This window comes from Trichinella spiralis, assembly GCF_000181795.1.
Source record: "Trichinella spiralis strain ISS 195 chromosome Unknown Scfld5, whole genome shotgun sequence".
Classification (NCBI taxonomy): Eukaryota; Metazoa; Nematoda; class Enoplea; order Trichinellida; family Trichinellidae; genus Trichinella; species Trichinella spiralis.
In genome coordinates this window covers 216,557-235,072 of record NW_003526944.1, presented here as the reverse complement: position 1 = coordinate 235,072, position 18,516 = coordinate 216,557, and the positions used below count along the sequence as shown (strand labels likewise).

Here is an 18,516-nt window from a genome sequence, read left to right as displayed (position 1 = left end):
CTTCTCAAAGCTTATAAATAGGTAGCTATTGAAACAATGTTGCAAAACCAACACAGCGAGTAATCAATAATTACATTTGATATGGCACGTGTATGCAAATTTTTTTTGCCTGGAAATAAAGTAAACATGGAAAGACATGTCACTCTGTTACTGTAACAGTACAACAACAGGCAGTTCAGTTTCAAATGGTATGTTATTTATGAAAAATAAAAAGAAAAAAATTTGTCGATTTTGATGAGAAAAGTGAAAAATTGTGCGTGTAAAGTTTAAATTTCAAGATTGCGTCGAATTTGACGGGGAAAAAAAGTTACAGTCAGCACAGATTGTTACAGTGAATTTTTGAATTCGCAATCTGCCACAGCGTGACCTTGAACACAAGAAGTACCTGTATTCAATATTCGAATACGGTATTGGTTGTTTTTTTCACGCTTCACAAAGCGGATGTTGGATTGTGTAGCTGTGATTTGTGATATGTGGAAAATTTTTTTGAAAAAATATATATATATATTGATAAAGCAGCGTTGACAGATTTGAAGAATTCGCCTGTTGCTTCGTTAGAAAACAGCGGTAACAAATGACTTGTCCACCAAGAAGGTCAAGTCTTCGTTTTCTCACATTAGCGAAAAAATTTTTCTCATTGAATGAATGTCGAATAATACAAGTTGTAAAAACAACCTTAAAGCACCACAGTAATAATGTAAGCGGATTTCTGTATGATAAAATTGTAATAACAACGGGAAAAAAACAACCATTTTTGTAAGTGCTTTTTAAATTTTATAAAGTTACGGTTTATTTACATTTATCGTTTTATTATTATAACTATTATGTTGTTGTTGTTGTTGTTGTTGCTTGTTTAATTGATTTTGTAACTTTGATACAAGTGAAGTGAGAGAAAAGAAGTTGAGAATAGAATTGTGTGTTATTTAATTTTGTATGACGAGTATGAAAATTGAAATTTGGGCAAATATTTGTTTATTGGCAATGAATAAGTTCAAACAATGAGAGAGAAGTTCGGCGCTGTTGGCGTCCCAGTTTCGTGAACCAGATTGAGCGCCTGTCGCGCATTTTCTATTCATTTTTCTGACATTTCTTGTTCGTATTTAATGTCGATGCTGCTCAGTATTATCATCACTGCTGCTGCTGCTGCTGCCGCTGATGCTGATTCTGATGCTATTGCTACTACTACTATTACTACTGCTGTTGCTGCTGCTGTTGCTGCTGCTGATGGTGTTGCATGTTGTGTTTCAGTTTTGCTGATTTTTTGAAATTAACTCATTTTTGATCAACTAAATGAGTGTAGCAGAGTTGAAGAGTAGAAAAGAAGTGAGAAAGAGGGAACGAGAGAGAGAGAGAAGGAAAGAAAGAATGAATGAATGAATGATTGAATGAATGAAATTAATAATATAAAGAGGCAGAAAAGAAGGAAATAAAAGAGGAAAAAAGCTTGTGTTCTGCCAAGGCCAGTTGCACGCCAAATAGTGCACGGCATTCACTTCACAGACGTTGCTTCTCGATAAATCGATTCGTCATGTGCCACGCATAAACACACAGCCAACGAGCATTTATTTGTGTGTGTGTGCGACGTGTAGTCTACAACTACTGCTGCTGCGATGGCAATATTTATTTTTATTCGCCGTCGCTCTACTGCATATTATCTCTTCCATGTCTCGATTATTCGCTCTCTCTCTCTCTCTCTGCCTCCTCTTTCATTCTCTATCTCTCTCTCTCTCTCATTCTCTCTCTCAATCTCAATCTCTCTCATTCTCTTAGCACTCATTTAGTACCTCTATATCCAACGGTAAAACAGTTCTCTGTGATGATGATGATGATTACTGGATCGACAAAGATATTCTCTATAGTCAAGTATTGATCAACAATTTTCTTATGCTTTGGCAAAACAGTGAGTTTTAGTTCACGGTTCTAAATGAACTCGCGAATATAAATATATAAATATATATAATATATAATATACAAAAAAAATCACAGTCACAATGCTGACTGTATTTTAAAATTTCAACGTCCAGCACAGAAGGAGAATACAGACACAACACAACCAAGTCTGGGCGCCTGAAATCGAATTGCTGCGCCAACGTGCGCACAAGATTTATACGGCGCTCCGCTGACGCTACACAGGTGATTGTGAACTCGTTTCTCTAAATCTGTAATCAAAAGCCAAAAGGCGTAAATCGATTTTTCTTCTCTTGAAAAAAAAACTATATATTTATTTATATTTATTTATACACATAACATACATCAGACATACAACATACACAGATGTATGTATATGTCGTGCATGTATGTATGTATGTATGTATAGGATTGGTTTGTGTGTGTGTGTGTGCCTGTAGATTCTACTTTATAATTTTTTTAAAAATATAATGTAAAACGTTTTCTCTTTTCTTAAATAGCAATATTGACACAATGATGAACGAAAAGTAATCTCATTTATCACAGTTTCTATTAACCAAATATTTAATGATGAGAAAGTTTTATATTATCTAGTATCATCAGCAATCAATAGAAAATCATTCAATATTTTCTTATTTTCTTCTTTATTTTCTACAAAATGAAACGTTTTGAAAATGGACATACATTACTGTTTTTTTCCCTGTTTCTGATATGATTGCAGCAGGGAAAATTTCATTTTTATAACCTTTATTTCGAGAAAATTAACTAGAGATGTATTTAATAATAGAATTATTGATCATTGTCCAAGATAATAGTTGTTATGTTCGCGTTATTTTCCATCAGATGCAGCAGAAATCGATTTCGGTTGTTGATGCGTATTTGTTCTGACGTCACGATAATGACACATTTCTGCTTTTCTCAATAGTGTTAGCATTTACTTTTTTTCTCTTTTCATCAGCATAGTTATAAAAGTTTAACAAGTGCCAGGGTCCGTTAAAAAATGCGTTACGGATGTGTTTTTCTTCAACTCTCCCACTATATATTACAACATTAAGCGGATATTCACATATCACGTTGTGAGAATTTGTCGTTCGATCGAAACAGTAATACTAGCATTATCATGATTGTCAAGTCTAATTTCGTAGTTTAAGCAAATTTACTGCATTTTTGTTTTGATTTATTTTTTGTTTTCGGAAATATGCTTGATAAACCCGATAGTATAGCCGAATTTTTCAATATTAAGATAAAATTACTACCGTATTCTTTGTTTACTGAAAAACGCGATTTTCAGGTAATAATACTATACCGACGTTGTTGAAATTATCGTATTCAACAGTTAATTTCGATATGTTACTAAATAATATAGCTAGTAGAAACTGTTTTCCATTAGCTATGTTATTTACGCGTACAACTTCGCGCAGATTTCAGTGCAGTTAAAATGAAATGCTAAAATTTATCATCACGTTGAATGAATGCTTTCAATTTATTTATTCAAAGGTAATTAGCATAAGACAACATGACTTCTGGACGGCTTAGATTAATTACTGACAAAAACAGAAATACACAGAATTCGTACACGTGTAAACTTCAGCTCAGTGCACTATACTGAAACCACTGAAATCGCAGTAGACACTTCAATTTATGATTTTAACATTTTAACAATAGTCTTAGTACAATTCTGCTACATGTAGATGGTATTCACTTGAGAATAATTTTTTCAGACCGATTTTTTAAAGCTGTAATGCAAATTACAAGAAAAGACTTATGAAAAACCGAAACGAACAGATTACTTATTTTTCAGATTAAAAGCGACAACTCAAATGTACATTTCCCTCTTCTAGTTGTAGAGCAAAAAAATAGGTAATATTCATTTATGACTGCAACTGTTGAATTCTTTACTTAGATTATTTCTTTCTTATTACTATCAACTGTTATCATCAGTTAACGATACTTCAATGTTATTTTATTTTTAGAGTCACCAATATCTATTTATCATGTCTATATCTGCATATATATATATATATATATATATATATTTCTTTATATTTTATATATTAGTTTATTCGTTCATTCATTTAGAACTTATCTTTAGATAATCGATATGATGGAATGTAGACGTTTTCAAATGTTGATTTCAAATCAGCTTGCAAGTATTACTTATTCCTTTTTTGTTAAGGTTGAAGTTGAAAACTTTTGATGCCATGGTTAGATTTATGAGATATGACTGGTACCACATGCAAAAAATGTAAAAAATTTTCCATTTGCTTACCAGTAAGCTTCGATTAGAAGATGCTGAAGCATTATCCATGCAAAGAAAGCAAATGTGTTTCTTTCATTTCAGATTCTTCGATATCTGGACATTGTTTTACATAAATGAATGTTGCCAGGTGCATGGATACAAATTTTTTTATGTATTACAGCTTTTAATACAGTACATTGTTATAAGTAGGTATATTTTTGATACATTGAGTACTGTAAGCGGGAGATTTGTTCATAGTTTTTGCATTTCAATACGTACCAAGTGAAACTAATCGATAATTCATTAACAGTTTTGAATTGAAATGAGAAAAATGAAAATTTATGGATTTATTATTCTATACTGTTGGGACGAAACGACAGTTGACTGGCATTTGAATTTGAATTTTTCTCTCATGAATTAGCGCTTCATTTGTAATTTGCCATTCTCTATGTACAATTTATGAAAACGTTTGACTTTTTTGTGAACTTAAGTAATCTTGCATTACATGTGAACAGTGATGCTTAGATTTTGTATTTCATTATGAAGTAGTTTTCAAAGTCTGGCGCAATTATTATTTATTTTCAATGCCAAATGCTACCTTGTCAGTGCATAAATTAAATTTTTAATTAATTTCTAATTCATGTAATATGTAATATTTGGCACATTTTGAAATTTTAAAAAGCGTTCAGTATAATATTACGGTTCGCAAGAAAAGTTGTTACTTGTCGTTTGCTCCTCTTTTGCGTACTAAATTACTTTGCTTTGTTACTCACTTTGATTTGTAATTTTAGAATTTTTTCCAATTTGTATTTTCTATTTATGGTAATATTTTATTAATTTTTTGTATTTAAAAAACGTTGCGTTACTTTTGTTACTTATAATGTTGAAATGATCAAATATAAGTGAATAAATTGAAATTATTTCACTCTAAACGTGATGAATATTTGGGGAAAGTATTTTTTTAAATATTTCTTAGAAAAATTTTACTAAATGGAATACAGGTTCGGTGTTTTTTTGATACTGTATACCTTTCACCAGAGTGAAGTGTGGTTTGGCGTTGGTGAAGTTGACTTTCGTGATGGTGACTTGACGATTTAAGTTTGTCACATTTTTCATGATAATATTTTGTATTATTTATTCATTTTTGGCCGTGTCATTTTGTTTTGTACGAACGTTGAAAACTTCAAGTCAGCTGACTAAACTCGCGTGACTGTATTGTACTGTATGATTGATGAAATTCACGCGAATTCATGAACTATTCTAGATTGATGAAATGAGCCAAATGGAAGAAGGCGAACTGCTTGAAGAAGGCGAAATTACAGACGATGATATTCTTTTCCCAAATCCCGAAGTGAACCAAAGTGGAAATTCAAGTGATTCCAGCGACAGTGTGATCTGTATAACGAACAAGTCGGAATTTGATGCTTCTTTGAAAAGGGTGAATTTCTTTTTTTACCAAATATGTTTTGTGACAACCATTTTTACAGTACATCTTTTGCTGATCGTTGTTTTCAGAAACGAGATGAGCTGGTGGCTAAGTTGACCGGTCATTCACAGGACGAATTGGGCGAAGTGGTCGAGCCGAGCAAAGACGCTCTCGACTGGTATGCAGGCAAAGCATACAATGGGTCCAAATCATCAGCTGCCGTTGAATATACCAGAACAATTAAGAAGACCAAGGAGGTCCCTTCATCGACTGTGAAGTCTTTTCAGTCGGGAAACAATTTCTACATGGATCTGGATTGCGTAAGTTGTTTGTCATTTCTGAAAAATTTGCTGAATTGTGTGGACTGTTGAATTTGAATGTTTTTCGACGTTCGTTTACAATAATTCAGAACGAAAATTCTGCTGACATGTTGAACAACTGGGCAAAGGCAAAGGGTGCCAAGAACGCTGAAACATCATCAAAATTGGCAGACGATGCGACGATGTTGGCAAATTGCGATTCGCCTTTCTTCGACCCAAACGACGAATATTACGGCGAGACAACAGTAACGTCGACTTCTTCACTGGAACAGATTAGCGGTTCGACGACAATGTGAGTGGCTACTTTTCACACAGTGGGTGTACTAATAGTCGATTAATGAATGGTGCCTGGTTTTTCAGTAAATCGGAAGAACGCGGTCCACAGCAGCCACTGGCGGCGGAAAGGGGTCCAAGATCAAGATCCAACAGAAAGCGTGTCGACGAACGATCTCGAGCGAAAAAACTACGCCACGGCAAAGGAGGTCCAGGGGGATGTCGCAGTCCACGCCCCAAGCGTAAACGTACCAGCATGTCGCCCACGCGTTCTGAGAACGACAGCCGCAGCGGCGAAGAACGTCCCAAGCAAGAACAAAACGCTGGGGGCTTGGTTCGCACTGGACGCGCGAAACGTCGTTCTTCCAAATCACCACCACCACCAGCACCACCACCACAAGCACCACTACCACAAGCAGCAGCAGCAGCAGCAGGTACTGCACGGGAACGTGGTGATCGTCGTGATCGTACGCTTTGCCGCTTTTTCAAAGAAGGCTTCTGTCGTGAGGTATGAGTGGGTGAATTTTACACTGAATATAATAATAGTCGGTGAATTTCCCTTTGCTGTTTCAAGGGTGATCGTTGTCCATATTCACACGTTTCACCTGCCACGACCGCCAAGCGGTCACCTTCGGCCGCCGCAACTTCTCAGAACAAGCGAAAGGAATTGTGCAAGTACTTCGCGTCGGGTTACTGTCGAAACGGTCGCAAATGCCCCTACATGCACAATGATTTACCGTGCAAATTTTTCCCAATCGGAGATTGCCGCAAAGGGGAACGATGCCGCTATTCACATGCTATCAACGCAGACAGGGGGGTCAATTCTGAATTTGCAAAATCCGTAAGTGGACAGTAACATTTTGAAATCTGACTTTACGCTTCTTTGATTTCTTTTTTGCATGTGTTATTTGTTCGGTATTTTCAGGTTCCACTTGAGGAACAACACGTTCCACCGCTGGGATCGAAAATAGCTTCAGTGCAATTGGAATTGCCAACACGACGCAAGGTGCTGTTGAACGATCCTCCGAAACAGGCTATGCTTCCGACGCCATACACTGGAACGGGTCTGCTTCCTTCACCACCGCGTGAAATGGCTGCTGGCAACTGTGATCAACCTTCTTCATATGCAATGTCTCACGATGATGGTATCTCTTTTCCCTATGCCAAGTATGCTTTCCGCTAGCTGATGCACTTTCCATTTACTACATGATCAGTCTCTTTTTCCAGCATGGAAAGAGAATATTCGAGAATTTCCCAAGAACCTTTGTTGGAAACGCCGAACATAAAAAGTGAAAATTTCATGGCTGAAGCTCAAACAGGATCGCTAATTGACGATGTGGAAATGCGTAAAGAGAAAGAACACGATGAAACTGGTACATCCAAAGCGGCGGCGGTCCCGACTGCGAAAATTAATATCATCGCTATGCTTCGTGAGATAAAGTCACAAGTCAAAGGTGCCGATAAAATACAAGGTAATAATAAATAATGTGCGTTTTTTTTAATATACCAGTTCATTTAAACTTCTTGATTTTCAATACTGACGAAACATTATTAACATTTGTAATATATATATATATATATATATATATGTTGAAATTTCAGACTCACCGGCTAGTCCAGAACCAATGAAGCAGTGGGTTTTGGTTCCGCAGACAGTTCTTTTGGTTGATTTCAAGTTGCAGTTGCTTGGAGATGTTAAGCGTGAAAATAAAGTTCGAGATCCGACAATGGTCATATCGTTGAAAGACGTCAAGCTTCGGGCAGATCCACGTGTGAAAAAGTACCTTGCAAACCAGTTTGATGCTGTTTCGGACTTGTTCACTGGTTCGAAACCGTTGGATAACCCGACTCCTGCAATTGTGGCAGCCAGTCCTTCTGCTAACAACGTACGCGAATCAGTTGATGCTACTTCTGCTCAGGATGTGACCGATCCGACATCATCGACCAAGAGTGGTCGATCTTCACCGTCATCGGCGGTTGTTCTGGGAACAGTTGACGCTCGACCTCGTGATCCGAGGATCAAAACGCAACCCGGCGGCCCAGGCGCGGGCTCTGGATCTGTGCCGCCAGAGATGCCGATGTCCAATGCAATACTGCCGTACGATTCCGCCAGCAACGTTCGTATGGCTTGCTTTCCGGATCCGATCCGAAATTATGGTTACGGCCACGGTGGTCAGCCGATGCCAATGGAACCGGAAATGGTGAATCCAATGGCTTATCCGGACATGCCACCCAGGTACAACGGTTCGAACGATATGTTCGATCCGTACATGGCCGCACCGCCGCCAGCTCAGCTCAACGGTCCCGCTTTTTGTCCACGTCCGGACATGATGGGTCCGCGTCATGCTTACGCACACAACGGGCCGTACGGTGGTGGTCCGATGCCATCCGGCGGAGGTTATGCTGGCGGTGTTTCACGCTATCGGCCTCATGGTTTGCTGTACGTCGGTGACGGACCTGTCCGACAGCGACCACCTCAATCTCGAATGAACGTCATGGTGCAACCGCCTCGTCCACACGCGAAAGGACGCATCATCGATCCGATCAACAAAAATGGACCTTCGGATCCAAGACTGAAACGCTTCGCTGCGGCTGCCCCACCGTCTACTACTCCTACCGTCAGCACCACCACCACCCCTACTACTACTACTGCTGCAGCAACTGCTGCTGCTGATGTTATTGCTGATGCTGATGCCGCTGCTGTTTCAAATTCATCTTGTGGTGTTGCTGTTGTTAATCAGGATCCAAGTTTGAATGATGGCAGAGGGTCCGTGCCAGCGTCGGCTGATTCACTGGAAACAATATCAAATCAAGAAAAAATACCCTCTTTACGCGAACGTCGCAAAGACTTACAGTACGAGTCTCCACTGAATGCGGGGCCAACCGTTTAGAAACGCCAAGTTCTTGCTTCCACGAGCACACACGGTTTTCACTTTTGGCTTAATCCTGTTTTTCATTTTCTGTTTTCTCTGCACATTATTATCAAGTTTATTTTTTATTGCGCTGTGTGCAAAATGATATAATAATCTCTCGCTCAAGTGTACGGTTTGAATGCGTGCATTTTTTGCTCTAAAACAACCACTTACCATTATTGTTCATAACAACCGACTTTGACAATATATCTTCCCATCTGCGCCCTCCGTTCGAATCTGAATCGCAAATTCTTCAGGTCTGCTACTTCACTATGCTGGTTTTATTCATTTATAGTTTTTGATGGAACTGTTTTTGCTTGTTATAACAGAGTAAAAGCTGACATTTCAATAATGTGCACTCGCATGTCGCCTGACGTTGACGTTAGTTGTGAATCTGAATAAGATCTGAATCAATAAAGAATCTGAATAAAGAACAAAAGAAGAAAGAAAACTCTTACTTTAAAGAAACACACGCAGAGAGCAAGAACGAACAACAGCTTAACTGGCTTATCTTTTGATTGTTGTCAGTTTAGTTATGACTTTCAGGTAGTTGTTCAATCACTTATTCAAATCGAACACAATTGCTGAAAAATAATCTTCAAGAAACGATAAAAAAATGAATTTTCAAAATATTTCGCAAGGGATACATAAATGTACAGAGAAGAACGAATAGAACGAACAAAAATTACACTTCTGGAAAAACAAAGGCGGATTAAAACGTTTTACAGCAGCTTCATCCACATTTGAAAATTGAAAAAAACCTTAATTCCAAATTGGAAATAAAACTGTCAAATTTTTTGATTGAATAATACAAAATGTGGCAATTTGACTATTATCAAGTTATTTCTATCATCTTACATTATATTTTCATGTACAGTAATGTTAGTCGTGATACTTCTTCTGTAATAGCAACTTTCAGTAATGTGGTTGATATAAATTTTAAATTTTAACGTAACAAAAAAACTAGCGCAAAAATAGGCATTTATCACAATTACAGATTACTGCAAATTATTCTATCTACAGTATGAACTCTAAAATCAAAATATCAATTAAATTACCAACTATAATAGTCAGTTACTTGAGATTATGACGAAATTCAACAAAATATCAAAGTTGTACTTTGTGCTCAATTGCTAAATATTTTAATTTTAATAAAATTATTCAATGATAATGTTAGAACTTTAACAATTTTTTCGCAATTGAAAACGACGTTTTTCATGTTGAGCATTAAGTATGCATATTATTAATTAAGTTAAAGTATTTATTTTGTGTTTTTTATAAATTTCCAGAAAAGAATTTTCAACACACCTGAACAAAATAACTTGTTACTGTAATATTAAAAAAATGAAGGTTTGATTAAAGTAGATGCTGGTTTTAGTTTAAATTTCTAGTGATTTTAAAGTTAGCTTTGTTTAAAATATTAAACTTTTTATTTTAAAATTTTCATTGACGTTACAGTTTTTAAGTGAGTGAAAATTTAGTTTTGTCCAGATTTCTCGCCGCAGACGGTTGGTTTTTCCTACGCTGATCAACAATGCCAATCGATTACTCCAAATGGAAAGATATTGAACTGTCGGACGACGAAGATGGTCTGTCACCTTATTTTGAAAAAAACGCATTTTTTGAGATGCGTCACCGTGTGCGTTTGGAACGTATGGAACAGGAGAAAGAGTACCGGGAAGAGGTTGAACAGAATCGAAAGACAGTTTTGGAAGAAATGCAGAAATTAAAAGACAAACTTGCCAACGAACAATTGTCCGATGTAGAAAGGGCAGAAAGTGAGAAGAAAATGGAAGATTTGAATAAAGAGTTGGAAGAGCTAGATCAGTGCATGGAGGAGATCGAAGAGCAGGAGAAAAAAGCCAAATGGAATGTGGATACCATTTCAAAACCAGGGTTCGAAAGAAGTTCGATAAGCAAAGCGGACAATTCGGACATGCCAAAGTGCGATGCAAATGATGTTATCAATGAAGAAGTGGAAGCATTGGAGCATTTCTGCATGCTGCACAAGCTTGAAGATTCTTTGAAATTGTTGCTGAAATTTCCTAAACTTTGCTGTGATGCAAGTTTAGAACAGATTACGATTCGAGTGCTTATGGAAGAAATGAACGGCAATCATAAAATGATGGAACACATCGCTCATCAGCATATTCTGCTGTGTAACTTGCATGGCATTGCAAGCGCGTTCAACACGGATGCAAGTAACCCAGGTCTCATTCGCCACTTTTTTGCATCGTTGATGGAATCACCGGACAGGAGGCAATTATTCATGAAAGATGTTGAAGAGTACATCGAACATGTTAGACAAAGTGCGAAGGAATACGAAGAAATTGATGACGACGTCGAAATTGAAGAAAATCTCACCGTTGAAGAGGTTTTGAATGCGATGCCTCCGTCTTTGAGAGAATATTTTGAAGCCAAAGATCGCAAACTGTTGTCTCAAGAGGTGCAGAATAATATGAGTGCACGGGAACTTTATTACCATTTCAAGCGAGCCATCGCTGTTGGTTTATGGAATATTCCCTCTACTATTTGGCCCAAAAGTGACGAGAAAGAGTATGCTCGCACATCATCAAATAATCAATAGTACTATTTTCAAACATAATTTTTCACTTACTGTAGCTGTTTCAGGATATTGATTATCAAAAAATGCTGCCGCATTTGTTTGTTCATTTTTACAAATTGTTAACGTTATTGATTCAATGTTTGAATATAAATAAATTTTTAATTGTTGTTTACGATGCTCGAATTGAACTGCGCTTGATTTTTTACACGAATGAAATTCTTTGCACATGCGAAATTTATCATTCACTTGTTCAAAGTAAGTACTATTTTCATAAAGTATAAAGATTATTGAAGAGAAAAATGCAGACGAAAACTTTTACAATTGTACTTTTCTATTGTCACGTAATTGTTCACAAAATCGGCCAACTGCAACAACGGTTACCATAATTTGAAGAGTCCAATGCCTCAAGTTGTTCTTTTCAGACACCCATTTGTACAGTAACAAAAGATTAAAATGTACATGTAGAAAAAAAACAAAAACTATTCAACCAATTTTACCAATATTCCAAATATAAACAGGAACAGAAGGAATAAAAGAAAAACTTTTCACATATTCTACTGTAAAAAAGAAAAAGAGAAATAAATAACGCAACGTGGCAGTCAACATGCATGGACAACCGTAGCTGTGATATGGGATAAATGCAATCAGGAACAAAAATAGCGAGGCTGCGTTGAATTTTGGAAGAATAGAAAAAAAAAGACAAATACTAAAAAATGAAATATGTATTCATTTTTCCATGAAAAAAGGCAGCTGTTGGCCAGCCACGTCACTGTAACAACTGTCGTCATTTTCGCTTTTGAAGTCACCAACCAAAAAATGAGTCAGGAAAAAAATGCACCGTTACCGTAGCCGGATGTGTCAATCGGTGGTCCGCCACGCGCCTGTTGGCATCGCATCAACATTGCACGAACTTGATTGTTGAATTCGATCTGTGCTGCTTCAGATTCTTGTTGTCTCTAAAATTAAACATAAATATGTAAATAGAGCTGGAAAAAATTATTAAAATTAGTATTTCACCTGATAAAATGATGCACGTCGTTTGTCGCGTTCTTCTTTTTGCGACTGTAAAAATGATTGCAATCGGCCCGTCAGTTCTGAATTTCGACGTTCCACTTTGGCCATATAGTCATTCAAATGGTCAATTTGTGAATCTAGTTTCTTTATCTCTATAAAAATATTTCTTCCACAACAATAATGCAGAATAATAATAATGTGATAATAATCATTTACTTTGCAAATTTGAAAATGAAATTCAAATCAATTTTATAAATGGATACAAATTTCGATCTGATTTCAAATTTACACAAATAATCTGTCGATGTTTGTTCAAGAAAGAAAAAACGTTGACCACCATTTAGTTTTACAGTAATACAATCCAATTGAATGCACAAAAGGAAAAAAAGTTATGCAAATAAGTAAAAATAACTTTATTCATTTGTTAAAATATAATTCAACAATAATTTACACTCTTCAAACATGTATAATGTTGTAAACAGCTGCTTCTTTTGGTCGAGTAAAGCTAACTTGACGCTTTACAAAGTAAGATTAAAGCAAAGTGCTCTTTTGGAGCCAGTCTCCGGCAACTAGTTTTAACAATAATTTCTATTTATTACCAACCTGCAAAAGTTGTGCTAAGAAGTTTTTATGCAATAAACAATTTCCTATGACACGTTCCGTAATAAAAATATCACACCCAGCAAAAAAAAGCAAAATGTCAGTTCAAAAACTGAAATATTACTGCCAAGCAAAATTCAATTGTTTTGTTGTATTCAAATGGAATTTCTTTCTAATGAGTAGAATGAAAAAATTAGATGGAAATAAAAATAAAATCAATACTGAAAAATGTTTCGAATCACAACAAATGCTAGTTGCATATTTTTCATTTTTCTCAAAGCGACAAGCAATTCATTGCCAGTTGACATCAGCTTTGCCGACTTGTCTGACCAAGAACAAACAATTTCCTTGTATCTATTTGTTTTCTATTTGTTCCAAGACAACGTCACAATAAATAAATGAATAAATCAACATTATGATATTTCGAATTTTTGGTCGACAAATTTATTTATAATACTGTTTTTTTTGTTTCCTATTTCGAATTATCAGAAAAATAAATGTAGAAAAATCATTGACGCTACTGGTGATGATTAGCATAAAATTGCATGCTATTGATAGAATTATTTTTGCAAGGATGAAAATGAAAAAAAAACTCATTTCATGAAAGTTGCTGTCAAGCCCAGTCAAGCTCGCTTGCAATAGAAATGTAGAAGTATTGAAATAATATTCTTTTAATGAAGATTTTCTTCAAGAAGAAAAAACTGCTGAACCTGATCATCAGAAATAACGATAAAAAAATGTTCATTAGTTTGAATGAGACATTGAAAAAAAATCAATCGTGTAAATTTTATGTCAAAAAATGATTTAAAAAAACAGTGTATTAGTTGAATATGGATAAATTTGCTTACCGGTCATATTTTCTTCCAAATCAGTTTCTGCCAAAGTGGCCAAACCTCGACGAATTACCTCGTGACTATCGGCGGTAGAGTTGTTTCCGTTGCGTCTTAAGCGTACCGGCGTGGTTGGGGTTTGTTCACCAATATCACCGTTGATTTTCCCACTCTCGTCGGCATTGTTTGTTTCACAAGGCATCTGTAAAGAGTTTATTCAAATCAAAACAAAACTGTGCATGGATATATGCAAACCGTGTGCTTCTTCAACCGGTATTGTGAACAAACAAAAGTATAGTGAAGAATTGGAACACAAAAACGTCTCCTTGGTTGGTTGGTTGGTTGTTTATTTGTTTGTTTGTTTGTTTGCTTGTTTGTTTACTTATTTTTCGGCTAAACAGAAGAAGGAAAAATCGAATGAGCGAGTAGTTTTCGGTTGGAGTTGAGCAGTTGCAGCGCGCGATTCGACTGACTAACGTGCGAAATGGAAACAACGCTCGCGCGCGTGCGTCATATAATTATAGACACAAATAAACTACAGTAAGCCGAAAGGTGAGTCATGACGGTCGACTGTGTTGAAGATGCTTTTCGCCTGTTCCAATTGTTGACCAGCCAAGAATTCCGCCCCTGCGTACCCAGTTCCACAAGGCCTTGCTTCTAAGACCGGTTGGAAGATAATTTCCAAAGAACTGGTCGCCCACCACTATCAGCCTCAAGCGAAACCATTCTGTAACTGAAGGCCATGAACTCGTCGAATAACCAACCAACAAAGAAAAAATATTAATAATACCTTTATTGATTTGTTTTGTTTTAATTTCAATGAAAAGATAGATGATTCATTGTTAATAGCATGCTGAAAAAAGTCGACCTATGATGCATCCGTCACCAGATGGAATTTCATCACCTACGCATTAAACGACAAAATGAACAATACAAAAATGAACAACACCCAACACTGACAATTCAATTCACATGAAATAAATTTAAATAAAAACAAAACACCAATAACTGATGAAATAGGACGAGATGATAATTTCCATCCAATTGTCGAAGCAAAATGGGCAAAAGCTTTTTTCGTCTTATAAAAAATAACTGGCCTGTCATTAAAAAAAAGTCTCAGCTTGAGCTTGAAACTGCAAACTTAACACTTGATGACAATATGCGCATACTCTTCGTCCATGGGAAAGTGGTGTTCAATATGGGACATATTGTACAACAGCTTTTTCACTTATTCACAAACCGACTGCCCCAGTTTGACGATGCAAATTTGTTTACAAACTGTTTACAAAAATGGACTTGCTCTGATTCGACAAAGCGGTCATCATTATGGCAAAATTAGCAAAATTCACCACCACTTTCGAAAAGTACCAATTTTCCATTCTCTTCAATCATTATTTTATAACATTATATATATATATATATATATATATTCCATTCAATCGTTCATTCACTAATAATTCCATTTTTTTTGCAATTTACTTTTTTCAACCATTGCTTAGAAAATGAACAGATAAAATTTTTACAAAATATATTCAAAATTTAAAACTATGATGATTCGTTTAACCACTGGCCGATGACTCGGTTGATTTCGGCTCTAGCCGAAACGTTGACTGTTGGCACCACTTGCTTGGGTCGAAGTTTCAAAACAAATTGCTTCAATTCAGCAAAGCTGGAGTGCTCTGAATACGGTACTCCTGCAAAAAATGAAAAATCCCATTCAGAATGTACAATTGCAAAAAACAAAATTTCAAACCTCAGATGTTCCAATAAAAATGCAAAAAGTAAAACCCATCGTGCAAACATTATATTCTCGATCATCAAATATACAAGTTAACCTGTTTTCACTTCAAATTTCTCAAAATACTTCCTCCCTCATGGCTACGTAAATTTACTAGATTTCAAACTATGCAAGAAAAAACAATTCCAACTTCATCAAACTTGCACTTGCTTTTCCGGAAAAATTCCGTAAACTCTCCGGACCGCACCCAACATACCTGATCAAAGAATAAAGTTTATTAATGAAAAAAATAACCCATTGTTGGAAAAGGTTGTTTGCACAATGATGATTGAATAATTGAAATTGTTATAATAATGAAATACTTTATTCTGTGTGCTAGTAAAAATTTCTGCTTTTATTCAAACTAGTCATACTGTAATACGTATATACGGAATATGAATCGCTTACCTAAGATTGTGATTTTGTTCATTTTCTGTACATCAATCAAATTGTCCTCTGTTCGGCCGGAAAATTCCCAGCCTGTTGGTTTAATAGCAACTAAATGTTCGTAGGTGGGATATGAGGCAAGATAGGCGGTCAATTTCTAAAAAAAAATAATAACCATTCAAAAAATAATACAACAGAAAATGTTCTCACTTGTCTGTTCAAGACACCCATAGATACTACGTGCAAAAATGTAGATGATTTGAGCAAAGTCAGGGAATCTGAAAGCTTTTTATCATCAAAACATTTCAATGTTTGCATTTTATTCTTTTCCACAGCCACTTTACAATCCAAAGCTTCCGCAAGAGCTAATATGTTATAATTATTTTAAGAAAAGCAAACACAATTTTTCATTCATAATTACCTGTAAATATACGCTCTTTACCAACTTCATAAGTACCTACCAAAATGAGCAATTTGTTGTGCTGTTGCTGAATTTGTTTAACAATTGAAATCATTTTCGTAATTGCGACCATTTGGCATGGAAATATATAAGCCGGATTGAAATATGTTGTATCCAAATACAAATAGTCTACTCGTATAGACGACCAAATGGGATTATCCAAAACCACTCGTTCGGCCCGAAAATCACCCGTATGTAATACGTAATGATCATTTTTAAGATGAAATAAAAACATCACCGCCCCAGGACAACTAAAAGTAAAAAAAATATTTTTTAAACTGTAATGTAAATTCAGAGGTGAATATTTACTGATTTGCGTCAATCAGTATAACTGAATTATCATCTCCAAGATCGATCCATTCATTGACACTGAGCACACGTAAGAAGCTTTTCGGAACTTTCAATTTCAGATGCACCAAGCTTGCTGTGATCTGTTTAGAAAAGAAATTATTATATCGCGCAGATGAAGAAATTAGTTGCCCACTTGGCTGCAGCATATTGGAGCATCAAAATGGCGAGTCAAACCAACGTAATGATCGTAATGAAAATGCGACAAAAAGTATAACTCGATGTCTGGAATCTTTCCAAATTTGAAAGCGTCAACCACAAATGAGGTTCCTAAAAATAATAAACATATTCTGAATAAGACTATATAATTCGTTTCAATTTATAATTACAGTAAATGACATTGCTACTTTAAGAGCAGTGCCCAATATCTTGTGAAATAATTGAAATGAAAATGAAGAAAACAAACCTGGCACAAATTTATACTTGGGACACCTTCTAAATTTATGCTCAACATTTGCTGACGACGCTGAAGTCGAAGATGCTTGTTTCTGATTATTAGCTACTTTAACTTTTTCAACTACTTTTCCTTTTCCATCAGGAAATTTGAAAAATTCAGTAATCGTGGTCTGACCGCTGCTTGAAGAATGCCTACGAGTACGTGACAGTTTTTTTGGCTTTTCTTTAGCTAGTGAACGGACACTGGATACTGACGAGAACGTGCCAGCTTCTTTAACAGACTGCTTTTCATTAAACGAATATTTTTTTGATTGATCACCATTTTCTCGTTTGAAAAATTTGGTCAAGCTAAACAAATTTTGAGTGAATAATTACATGAAAATTTTGAATTTTGTAAAACAATAGAGTAATAAAAAATGAACAGAATTATAATATGAATTTTAATTTAAACGGCTATACTTAACCTCTGCTGAGATGCTTTGCGCACATTTTTATTCATTTTAAGAGGTGAAGTTTCCGTCAGTGTGCAAATAACTTCCCCAGAAATTCTTCTTTTCCTAAGTCTAGTTTTTAATGATTCATAGTTCCATACATCAAAATCCATTAACTATCTGTCATTACAAAAAATTAAATTGAATACTGTATAATCTTTTGCAAAAGCAAATCAAGTTCAATTTTGGTAAATTGTTATTTATAACCCGTTTTCTTATTCAAAATTTCATTATGCTAAAATATATCTCATCTGTTAAGTTAATATTATTAATAAACTGTACATTAACCGCTGAATTTGTTTGCACAAGTCATATTTCGTACTTTACGTTTTTCACACTAACATACCTAACCTTTTTATTGAGATAGACCAAGTTGGGACAAATTTTTGCCAGAATTTTTATTAGAAATTTTATAATCTTTTTTTCATTTGTTCAAAATAATATTCTTATGCAGTCACGACTGATAGATGCAGCCTTGAACTTGCTTTGTAAACTTGTTCATTTGTTAAAGCTTTACTGCTGCATTAGTCAAAATGTTTAATTTGAAAATTTTATAATTGCATTTTCAT

General features: G+C 35.5%; 6 protein-coding genes across 6 annotated transcripts; 3 read left to right on the top strand and 3 right to left on the bottom strand.

Annotated features, from left to right (window-relative positions):
- Positions 1–1,072: 1,072 nt before the first annotated feature.
- Positions 1,073–2,644, bottom strand: Tsp_03720 (hypothetical protein). Its single transcript, XM_003374476.1, has 6 exons — positions 2,598–2,644; positions 2,271–2,351; positions 2,041–2,200; positions 1,785–1,920; positions 1,494–1,644; positions 1,073–1,253 (listed from the first exon to the last, which is right to left on the bottom strand). The coding sequence occupies exons 1-6, from the start codon at positions 2,642–2,644 to the stop codon at positions 1,073–1,075; spliced, it is 756 nt and encodes a 251-aa protein (XP_003374524.1).
- Positions 2,645–3,106: 462 nt separating this feature from the next.
- On the top strand, positions 3,107–5,245 carry Tsp_03719 (hypothetical protein). Its single transcript, XM_003374475.1, has 5 exons — positions 3,107–3,199; positions 3,710–3,768; positions 4,085–4,112; positions 4,329–4,357; positions 5,149–5,245. The coding sequence occupies exons 1-5, from the start codon at positions 3,107–3,109 to the stop codon at positions 5,243–5,245; spliced, it is 306 nt and encodes a 101-aa protein (XP_003374523.1).
- A 175-nt stretch (positions 5,246–5,420) lies between these two features.
- Tsp_03718 (conserved hypothetical protein) lies at positions 5,421–9,057 on the top strand. Its single transcript, XM_003374474.1, has 9 exons — positions 5,421–5,585; positions 5,663–5,893; positions 5,983–6,185; positions 6,254–6,500; positions 6,741–7,007; positions 7,092–7,333; positions 7,394–7,638; positions 7,769–8,784; positions 8,908–9,057. Exons 1-9 carry the CDS (start codon positions 5,421–5,423, stop codon positions 9,055–9,057), a joined length of 2,766 nt encoding a protein of 921 aa, XP_003374522.1.
- A 672-nt stretch (positions 9,058–9,729) lies between these two features.
- Positions 9,730–11,665, top strand: Tsp_03717 (putative Hsp90 co-chaperone Cdc37). The gene is made up of 4 exons (XM_003374473.1): positions 9,730–9,797; positions 10,368–10,428; positions 10,560–10,667; positions 10,706–11,665. The coding sequence occupies exons 1-4, from the start codon at positions 9,730–9,732 to the stop codon at positions 11,663–11,665; spliced, it is 1,197 nt and encodes a 398-aa protein (XP_003374521.1).
- Positions 11,666–12,465: 800 nt separating this feature from the next.
- Tsp_03716 (coatomer subunit beta) lies at positions 12,466–14,290 on the bottom strand. The gene is made up of 3 exons (XM_003374472.1): positions 14,107–14,290; positions 12,662–12,810; positions 12,466–12,600 (listed from the first exon to the last, which is right to left on the bottom strand). The coding sequence occupies exons 1-3, from the start codon at positions 14,288–14,290 to the stop codon at positions 12,466–12,468; spliced, it is 468 nt and encodes a 155-aa protein (XP_003374520.1).
- Positions 14,291–15,633: 1,343 nt separating this feature from the next.
- Tsp_03715 (DNA cross-link repair 1A protein) lies at positions 15,634–18,060 on the bottom strand. Its single transcript, XM_003374471.1, has 9 exons — positions 17,921–18,060; positions 17,467–17,804; positions 17,197–17,330; positions 17,022–17,143; positions 16,674–16,963; positions 16,463–16,617; positions 16,240–16,409; positions 16,027–16,082; positions 15,634–15,782 (listed from the first exon to the last, which is right to left on the bottom strand). Exons 1-9 carry the CDS (start codon positions 18,058–18,060, stop codon positions 15,634–15,636), a joined length of 1,554 nt encoding a protein of 517 aa, XP_003374519.1.
- Positions 18,061–18,516: the final 456 nt, after the last annotated feature.

Bases quoted from the DNA above. Each gene is read 5' to 3' on its own strand.
- Tsp_03718 (XM_003374474.1), top strand. From the start codon at position 5,421: ATGAGCCAAATGGAAGAAGGCGAACTGCTTGAAGAAGGCGAAATTACA. The intron at 5,894-5,982 runs GTAAGTTGTTTG...ACAATAATTCAG, and splicing joins TCTACATGGATCTGGATTGC to AACGAAAATTCTGCTGACAT. The intron at 6,501-6,740 runs GTTCGCACTGGA...TGCTGTTTCAAG, and splicing joins AACAAAACGCTGGGGGCTTG to GGTGATCGTTGTCCATATTC.
- Tsp_03720 (XM_003374476.1), bottom strand. From the start codon at position 2,644: ATGAAATTTTCCCTGCTGCAATCATATCAGAAACAGGGAAAAAAACA. The intron at 2,352-2,597 runs GTAATGTATGTC...ATTATAAAGTAG, and splicing joins CAGAAACAGGGAAAAAAACA to AATCTACAGGCACACACACA. The intron at 1,254-1,493 runs GTGAATGCCGTG...TCAAAAAATCAG, and splicing joins CGAGAAGCAACGTCTGTGAA to CAAAACTGAAACACAACATG.
- Tsp_03719 (XM_003374475.1), top strand. From the start codon at position 3,107: ATGCTTGATAAACCCGATAGTATAGCCGAATTTTTCAATATTAAGATA. The intron at 3,200-3,709 runs GTAATAATACTA...CTTATTTTTCAG, and splicing joins CTGAAAAACGCGATTTTCAG to ATTAAAAGCGACAACTCAAA. The intron at 4,113-4,328 runs GTTAGATTTATG...TATGTATTACAG, and splicing joins TGAAAACTTTTGATGCCATG to CTTTTAATACAGTACATTGT.
- Tsp_03717 (XM_003374473.1), top strand. From the start codon at position 9,730: ATGTACAGAGAAGAACGAATAGAACGAACAAAAATTACACTTCTGGAA. The intron at 9,798-10,367 runs GTTTTACAGCAG...ATAAATTTCCAG, and splicing joins AAACAAAGGCGGATTAAAAC to AAAAGAATTTTCAACACACC. The intron at 10,429-10,559 runs GTTTGATTAAAG...GTGAAAATTTAG, and splicing joins GTAATATTAAAAAAATGAAG to TTTTGTCCAGATTTCTCGCC.
- Tsp_03715 (XM_003374471.1), bottom strand. From the start codon at position 18,060: ATGGATTTTGATGTATGGAACTATGAATCATTAAAAACTAGACTTAGG. The intron at 17,805-17,920 runs GTTAAGTATAGC...AAATTTGTTTAG, and splicing joins CGCAAAGCATCTCAGCAGAG to CTTGACCAAATTTTTCAAAC. The intron at 16,964-17,021 runs GTAAATATTCAC...TTTTACTTTTAG, and splicing joins ATACTGATTGACGCAAATCA to TTGTCCTGGGGCGGTGATGT.
- Tsp_03716 (XM_003374472.1), bottom strand. From the start codon at position 14,290: ATGCCTTGTGAAACAAACAATGCCGACGAGAGTGGGAAAATCAACGGT. The intron at 12,811-14,106 runs GTAAGCAAATTT...ATATTTTTATAG, and splicing joins TTTGGAAGAAAATATGACCG to AGATAAAGAAACTAGATTCA. The intron at 12,601-12,661 runs GTGAAATACTAA...GTTTAATTTTAG, and splicing joins GACGTGCATCATTTTATCAG to AGACAACAAGAATCTGAAGC.